The sequence below is a fragment of the Cebus imitator genome, unplaced genomic scaffold (assembly GCF_001604975.1).
Source record: "Cebus imitator isolate Cc_AM_T3 unplaced genomic scaffold, Cebus_imitator-1.0 Scaffold36, whole genome shotgun sequence".
NCBI classification, from domain to species: domain Eukaryota; kingdom Metazoa; phylum Chordata; class Mammalia; order Primates; family Cebidae; genus Cebus; species Cebus imitator.
The window spans coordinates 4,182,539-4,191,484 of NW_016107351.1; the positions used below are offsets into that span (position 1 = coordinate 4,182,539).

The following is an 8,946-nucleotide window of genomic DNA, read 5'->3' on the forward strand; positions in this document are numbered from 1 at the left end:
GCTGCAGCTGAGACACACTCTGGCTGCGCCACCCATGGGAGCCTGCACCGAGGGAGGAGCAAGGCACCTCAGGGCCAGCATGCACCTGCGGGGTACCAATGTCCCCAGGTACGAAGCCGAGGGCCTCCCAGGCAGGAGTGGGCCTTGGGCTAGAGAGGAGAAGACGTGGAGGATTCGGTTGAATGAGCAAGCGGACAAGGCAGGATGCTGAAAAACACGGTTCTGAGTTTAATGTTTTCTGAAAGAGCTGGGGGAGCGTGAGCAAAACAGCGAGTGACACTCTGCTTCCAGGCACGCCCACGGGAACCCGGCTTTCAGAAGACCCGCAGAAGTTCTTTAAAGAGAGGGACGTACAGACCCCAATCCCGGCTGCCAGGCCCAGAGAGGGAAGCAGGATTAGTCAAAACCAGGTGGGGGATGGGGAGGGAAGGAAGACAGGCACCGGGGTTTGGGGGCCAGCAAGTAGCAAGAGTGCCCCTGGGCATCAACGTGGGGTGAGGTGGAGAGGGGCTGCGGGGTTCCTGGAGAGCAGAGGATGCTGGCAACCATGCCAGGGCACCACAGAGACGCCGCGGCCCTGCTCCAGGTGGTCTGGAAATTGCCAAAGGTATTGCCTCTCCTGCCACCCGGCTCCTGAGAGTGAGTCCCAATCTGGGGGGTTGGGACGTGCACTTCCTCTCGACTCTGGTCTCGGGACTGAGGCTCACAGGAGCCTGACAAACAGGCAAGCGTGGGCTTTCTAGCCCCTTCCAGCTCCCCCTGCTCTGAAGCCCAGAGAAAGCCCCTCTCAGGCTGCTGGTCAGAGGCTGGGTGAGGGCGGAGGGGGCGGAAGGGGTCTGGATCAGCCTCGCTGCAAACAACACGGCACATGCGGAAATGGGGATGCTTAGCCCACAAGGAGACTGCGGTGCTGCGTGAGGCATTTTATAAAAAACAGAAGCCCAGGCCCCGGGGCCTTCTGGGGCTGGTCCACATGGGAGGCAGCACAGAAAGCTGACACCAGGGACCACCACCCAGGGCTCTGGAGTAGCACAGGGGGTGAGGCAGCCACACATGGATACACCAGGAGCTCTGCCCCCATAGAGACATCTGCAGGCCTGGGGGACCCACAGGTCCCTGGCCATTGTCAGGAGCCCTTCAGCTGCTTCTGCCAGCCCAGAGCCAATGGCAGGGCACTCAGCTGTCCCTCTGGGGGGCTGATGCTTGCGACCCCAGCCCAGATCTCCTCGCAGCTGTGACTCAGAAAGACCAGCTGAGCTCTTGGACAAGGCCACAGGGATGTCGGGGTCCAGCTGTCCCTCAAGAAAGCATCTACGTGGCTTAAAAGAAGTAAGCCAGAGGTGGTTTCCTGCCCCCAGCCCCCTCCCCGGGCCCCACGGCTTTAACTTTGGATCTTCTCTTAAGCGGAGCTCGAGTGAAAAAGCCCCTCTCTCAGGAGCCAGCAGGCTGGCTGGAAAGACAAAAGTAACCGCTTTTCTCTGTCCTCCACAGTTTACTTTGCTCCTTTTGAGACCTTTAGAATTTGCCTAATTATTTCCAAGGACTGGAGCCACAGTGCCGCACCGTGGGACGCCCTGCCGCCACACACGTCTCGCTGCGTGGGGTCACTTGAGGATTCGTGCAGAAAGGGCAGCAGAAGGCCCCCAAGGGTTCTTGCGGGCGCCCTGCCCTGGTGATCTCATCTGCCGTCAGCCCTCTCCAGAGGCTGCAGGATCTGGGAGCATTGGCCGCCCTGGCTTTCCAGGCGTGCGGGGTGTCTCATTGAATGCCAAAGCCAGGAGGCAGAATCCAGGGATGGGGGAAGAGGCGGTGGGGTCCGCACAGCGCAGGGGCAGGAGGTGGCAGAGGAAAGGCGGTGGCTGGCCAGCTAGGGCTCGGAGGCGTGCTTGACCAGGTAGCCACTGAAGATGATGTAGGTGTCCAGCTCGTCGCTGAAGATGGCGTTCTCGCGCTCGCCCTTGTAGAGGCGCACCCACACCTGGTCCTGCTCCTGCAGCTCCAGCATCAGGCTCTGGCTCTGCATGATGCTGCGGTCACCCACCTGCGCGAACAGGATCACCACCTCCTCCTCGTTCTTCATGACGTGCAGGTACGTCTCCTTCTGGTTCCAGGTGTGCACGTTGAGGCTGAAGAAGTAGATGCCGGGCACGTAGCAGTAGAACTTGCCGGTGAACATGTTGAAGTGGCCGTAGAGATTCACGAACTCCGTGTCGAAGATCACCGTCTGGTAGTAGTGGTTGCTGTGCATGGGTTTCTTCCGGCCCACCGAGAAAGCGGCATAGTGGCTCTTGCACCGCTCCCCAGGGGCCCCCATGGAGCCCTTCTGCCCTTTGGGTCCGGCGTGGCCCCTGGCCCCTGCTGAGCCTGTCTTGCCATATTTCCCTTGAAGGCCTCGATCTCCGCGGTCACCCTTCTCGCCTAAAAGGGACAGGAAAACATGTGCCGTTAATGGAGCAATCCGGTGGCTTCCTGAGCCTTGGCTCTTCACGCTGTGGCCCCTGGAGCAGACCCGATTCGTCCTCACAGCCCTGACCCGGCAGAAGCTTCGCTCCTGCCCCCAGCCCCGGGCGGCTTCCCATGCCAGCACAGGGGTATTTGGATTCCCAAACTGGCCAAGCAACCAGACTCAACCTCAACAACTGTTCTATTTTCACCCAGAAGCAATAATTTATTTTCCTTCTGGAAAGCACTGGCAAAAAAAAAAAAAAGAAAGGAACATACAGGTTGGTCCAAAAGCAATGGTCTCTGCGGCCAGACCCACGCTCGCTCTGAGCAAATGAACTGCAGATGTCAGGGCTCGGCTCAGGGTCTAGGCGGCAAGTGTTCCCAGTTAGATTTCACAGGCTGTGCAGGGTCATCTGCCGTCTGCAGGGCCACGGTGAGCAGGTGGCATTTCAGCATGCAGGCTGGGGGTACCGAACCCCAAATCAAAGGGTATAGAAGCCTGGTGTCTAAACACAAGTGGAGGGACGAGGCCCTGAGCAGCCTCTGGGCTCCTGCTCCTGCTCTGGACCCTGTGGGCCCCTTTCCAATCCCTCCTCCTGGAGAGAGGCCAGAGCCTCAAAATCAGAATTTCCTGTGCCTTCCCTCTGGATGACAGCCTGCCTTCCTCTGCTCCCTGTCCCAAAGGAACCACTCTGCTCAGCCCAGCCCCACCCTAACGACTCCATCCCTTCCTCCAGATTGGCACAGAGCCGCCCGGCCACCCCTGTGCTTGTCTTTGCAGTCATCTGACCTTTCAAGATGGTGATGTTGATCTGGGGCACTGCCGTCGCCGGGTACATGGAGGTCCCGGGGTCGCAGCAGCGCAAACACTGGGAAGCCGGGAGCCCCTGGCCCCGGCTGGGGCTGTATCTTTCATGTTGTTCGTCCCTGAGGGAATAAATCATCACAGTGAAAGTCAGGAACTCTCGGGCCTAGAAACGCATCTCTCTCCTGCCACCAGTGGGTCTGGCATGCCTGACCTGCCTCCTCCGCCTCTCACCTGGGCCCACAGGCTCTGTGTTCATGCTGTCGGGATCATGGCCCATGCCACAGGGTCCTCCCACGGAATGAGCCCCCCCCTGCCCTTTGCTAAAGGTAATGACAGTCCTGGAAACACACCACTGAGCGCCATGCAAGTCAGGGGCTGCTCAGGAGAAATCCACACCCCTAGGAGGGGATCTTTGGGTGACGTAGGACAATGCTGGGACTCCCTATCACATATCCGTGATGCTAGCAAATAACGTACGAGGCTGACTCGTCTGTAAATGAGACGGTTCAACTGGCTCTTTAGGATTCCTCTCAGCTGCAGCCGCTGGAGACTGCAGTGTTCCCAACGTGACTTTGGAAGGACCAGCCCGAGGGCAGGATGGATGGTGGCGGCTCCCGGCTGCCACCTTGCAGCCCCTCGCGGCATTGCATGAGGTCTGGCTTGAGGCTCTTCTGGCCCAGGCTGTGGAGCCGGACAGATCCATGGAGGCAGCAAAGTCCCCCTCGATGGACCAGCTCCCTATCTAACACTGCTTCCACGTTTACACCCCAGACGATCCAGGAAACGGATCTCTGTGCCCCAAGTTCAGCCACCCACCCATAAGCCAGGGCTCCCAGATGGACATCTCACCCCTACCTCTCCCCTAAACCCCAGACCCTGACTTCAAACTTCTCCCCAGAAGCCTCCATCTGGAGATAAATGTCATTTGTGCAAAACCGAAACCCCGTCCCCATCCCATTGCCCCTCGAACCTTCTCTTCCTGAGCTCTATTCCTGGCATCAACAGTGGGTACCCAGGGTGGAGACTTCAGTGTCCCCTACCCCCGCCCCTGCAACCTTCAGCAGAGTCCTGGGTTCTCAGCCTCAAGGCACCTCCAGACCCGAGCCCAGGGCCCTCGTCGCCTCTGATGCATCACTGCCATTTTGACCGTCGCTTGGAATCTGCCCCTCCCCGCACCAGTTCGTCCCCTCTGCTGCTTCCCTCGGGCATTCTTTCAAGAACACTGTCCAATTTCAGCTTGCCCATGACTCCTCCTGTTCTCTCTAGGACTGAGTTCAGGCGAAGCCCTCCCCAGCTGGACTCAGCTGCCTCCAGCCTCCAGCGCTGGGTCTCACCATCCCAAACCACCCACCAGCCCAACAAACACTGCCAGCCATGCCTCTGCACACGTCGTTCTGGCTCCCAGGTGGCTTTCCCCTCCTTTCTGCACCTCGGAGGCCCCAGGTATCCTTCCAGACCTAGTTCCCTCCTCTTAGTCTTCCTGGGTCCTGCCTCTCCCTCTGCTGCCCCCAGCGTCACGGGTACGCCCCTACTACAGAGCCTGCCACACTGCCCCTGTCTCTCATGGATCCGTCTCCCTCTCAGCCTCAGAGCTCCTGGACGCCAGGACTGTGCCCCTCATGTATCCCCCACACCGTGCCTGGGAGTGGCCTGACAGATAGGAGCAGCTCAATCAAAGAAAGAGGAGGGAGAGGAAGAAAGGACAGAATGGTGTGACTCAGCCTCAAGTCCTGCCCGATTCCACTGCACACTAAAGTTAGCCTGAAGCCTCAAGTATCAAGACAGCCCAGTGCTCAAAATAATGAAGAGACTCCAAGCCAGGCTCGAGCTGTCCCCGCGTCTCTAGGACCTCACGCTGGATGCATGGCATTTGCTGAAGCACTCTGTGCTTCCCGAGGAAACACCCCAGGTCGGCTGGAGTCTCCGCCCTTGCAGGTTGCAGACACGAAGGCAGATGCCAGCCAGAGTCCTCCTGTCCTGCAGTCTGTGAGGCGCATGGGCAGCGGACACCAGCTCTTGGGCCAGCATCTTTCCTAAGGCCACTTGTCACCTCTCCCTGCCTCCAAATGCTGTCTAGAACCCTGGCAGACATTCTCAATGGGTAACGTGGGAACAAAAGGAGGACCTGGAGAGTGGGTTGAGAGCCTGGCCTGCTCCTTACTTGGGACGTCAGCTGTGGCTGCAAAGCCAATTGCAGACCCCGCTCCTTTAGGCTTGGGGTGAGGCTGGATCACTGTCCAGAGCTTCACGTGAGGTGCCCAAGCCACTGAAAGGAGGAAGGGCTCGTCCGTCCCTCAGGACCGGCCGCCAGCAGGGCCACGCCTCCGCTCAGCTCCGGCTTTCTGACCTTCGCATCTCACGGTGAACCAGCCCCCTGCGGGCCCTGAACCCCAGGCTCGGCCTGGCCGGAGCCAGAGCTCCCGCTACTACCTCACCTCTCGGCATGGTCCGGCGGGGACGGCGGCTCCTCATTCCCCTCCCACGCCTGCTGGTCCCGCTGATCATGGGGCACACGGCTCAGGACCAGGCCACAGGCAAAGGCCAGGAGCAGGCAGCATGCCAGCAAGAGTCCCTGTCCACGGGAGCCCATCTTCCTACTGGGCCCTGGTGGGAAAAAAACACACAGGGAAGGCGCCGAGTTAGGAAAGAGCCGCACAGAGAAACGGCCTGGAAATCGGAGGTGCTCTCCCAGCCCCTCACTATGCTGTGGGGAGCGCTGCAGTTACACAGCTTCTGGGAGGACAGCCACACTCACACGCCCATGCAGGCACACACACACTAGCTCTCAACACACGTGCACACTCACGCACATGCACACACATTCACATACATGCAATCCGCAGACAGGCACACATGCATGCAATCCACATGCACACACTCAACACACATGCAACCCACACACATGCACACATTCACATGCAATCCACACAGGCATACAACATACATGCAATCCACACACAGGCATACAACATACATGCAATCCACACACAGGCACACAATGCACATGCAGTCCACACACTTATATGCACACATTCACATACATGCAATCCACACACAGGCACACAACACGCATGCAATCCACACATGCACGCATTCATATACATGCAATCCACACACAGGCACACTCAACACATGCAATCCACACACATGCACACACATTCATATACATGCAATCCACTCACATGCACGCACATTCATATACATGCAATCCACACAGGCACACACTCAACACATGCAATCCACACACATGCACATTCACATACACACATGCAACCCATACATTCACATGTACACAACACACATGCAACCCACACACATGCACACATTCTCAACACATGCACACATACATGCAATCCACACATGCACACATTCTCAACACATGCACATATACATGCAATCCACACATGCACACACATGCAGTCTCAACACATACAATCCACACACATGTGCACACATGCACACATACCCCCACATCACATGCACACTCATGCAACCCATGCATTCACATGCACACTCAATACACATGCAATCCACATGCTCACATGCACTCTCAACACATGCACACATACCCACACCACATGCACACACATGCAACCCACATGCACCCACGTTCACATACACACATGTACACGCTCACACATGTAATCCACACATGCACACAATCACATGCAATCTACACATGCACACTCAACACATGCATACTTACATGGACACTCATGTACACATACCCACATCACATGCACTCACATGCAATCCACACATTCATGTACACACATGCAATCCACACACGTATATGTTTACATACACATATGTAATCCACACATGCACACAACACACTCATGCAATCCACACACATGCACACAATCACATGCACACACATGCATACACATCTACATATACCCACATCACATGCACACTCACATGCACATATGCATGCTCTCACATTCATGCACACATGTTCACATGCATGCACATCCACTCATGCACACATGTACTCACATGTACACATTCCCTCACGTGTGCACATACGCTCTGCCCTAGAGCCTCAGCCAGTCAGGCTGTCATTGAGTGCTGCTGAGCAAGGCGCTGTCTCTGTCCACCCAGCGTCTCCGGAAGGAGAGCCCATCAGCTGCTGGCCCTACCGACAATTGTTTACCACCCTTCTTAGGACAGCAAGAAAAAGCCCAAGTAAGCTTTGATCTCCATCCCTGGACTCAAAGCAACGCTGGCTCATTGGCCGGGCCCTTCACCGGTGGGCAGGTGGGTAGGAAGGCGGTGCCAAGCTGCTTTCTGGCCGCCAGGCAGCATATCAGCCAGTGTCCTTGGCATCTATTTTAGGGATGCGTGAAGCCCAGCCCTGGAGAGCAGTCATCCTTCCAGGAAGCCAACCGCATGTCTCACCCCCGGAGCTTTTGGCAAAAACTTGGGCCGGGACCCTCTTCATCCAGGATTGGGACAGTCCTTCTAGAAAGGGGTGCTTGTGGGGATGGGGAGTTCAGGCAGCTAGCGAGGGGTGGTGCATGGGCTCACATTAGGCAAACACCCACCTGCCACCCTCTGAGCAGCTCGTCCCCCTCGCCAGGACTCTAGCATCAGGAGTCTCATGCTCAGCCATTTCAGGTGGCCCCAAAACCTCCCCTCCGTGGGTCTGGCGATGTGGTCAACTCTAACCTCTCTTTGTTCACCAAAACATGTAACTCAAAAAGTCACAAGCCCTGCGGCAACACCTCATTCCCCCTCACAGCCGCCCAGTGAGAAAGTGGGTGGGAAGCGTCCCGCGCTCCCAGCTGCCAGGCCGGCGTGGACCCCAGCTCGCTCTTGAGATGCAGACAGTGAAAGCAAAGGCTTATCTCCAAAGGCCTGGGCCAGACTCTGGCTCCTTTCATGTTTAAGGGAAGTTAAAATCCTGAGACAGATTTCTTCCTCTGCCCACATCACACACCCAGGTGGCCACAACATCTAACTCATGTCGGGGAGCTAGGGACGTCTTCCAGGCACGCCGTTGCTGAGGGGCTTTGGAGCCTGGGGGAGACGGCGTTAGGGGGCTTTTGTTGAGATGGAGTCTCGCTCTGTCACCCAGGCTGGAGACCTCTCAACTGGGAAAAAACTCTCCATCCTGCTTGAGTTTTCTTTTTTGATACAGGGTCTCACTCCGCCTCACTGCAGCCTCCACCCTCCGGGCTCAAGCCATCTGCCCACCTCAAGCCTCCCGAGTAGCTGGGACTACAGGCGTTGCCGCCATGCCCTGCTAGCTGTTGTGGGGGTTGTTTTGTAAAGATAGGGTTTCACTGTGTTGCCCAGGCTGGTCTCAAACTTCTGATCTCAAGCAGTCCATCCGCCTTGGCCTCCCAAAATGCTGGGATTACAGGCAGGCACCATAGCTTTGCTTTTCCTATTGTCTCGTACTGCAGAGAGTTTGTCCGGCCTGTGTCTACTCAGCATACCATGCGTCACCTCCTCCAGGGCTGGGACGTCCCCCAGCCAAGCATCCTGAGCACCCTGAACGTCACTGGTGCTCAACAAATATTTGTCAGAGTGAATTCTCTAAATTTGTTTATTTCTCTATTTCTGTATTTCCTCTGTTTCTCCTTGGCGGCGCCTTAATAATTACTCTGTTTTTTCCTTTTAAGTAGCAAACTTGTAGCAGTTAAAAGGAAAAGAGATTTTCCTTTCCCACTTTTTTTTTTTTTTTT

The 8,946-nt window shown here is 56.6% G+C and overlaps 1 protein-coding gene across 2 annotated transcripts in view; it reads right to left on the reverse strand.

Moving 5' to 3' along the window:
- Positions 1-205: 205 nt before the first annotated feature.
- The window catches only part of C1QTNF1 (C1q and TNF related 1), a 24,245-nt gene continuing 15,504 nt past the window's right edge, over positions 206-8,946 (reverse strand). For both annotated transcript variants that reach the window (XM_017524980.2, XM_037737210.1), the window contains exons 2-4: positions 5,689-5,857; positions 3,236-3,372; positions 206-2,418 (exon numbers count right to left, since the gene is read on the reverse strand). In XM_017524980.2, the coding sequence (XP_017380469.1) occupies positions 1,868-2,418; positions 3,236-3,372; positions 5,689-5,843 (843 nt within the window). In that variant the 5' untranslated portion in view covers positions 5,844-5,857 and the 3' untranslated portion in view covers positions 206-1,867. The remainder of the gene's footprint in view (positions 2,419-3,235; positions 3,373-5,688; positions 5,858-8,946) is intronic.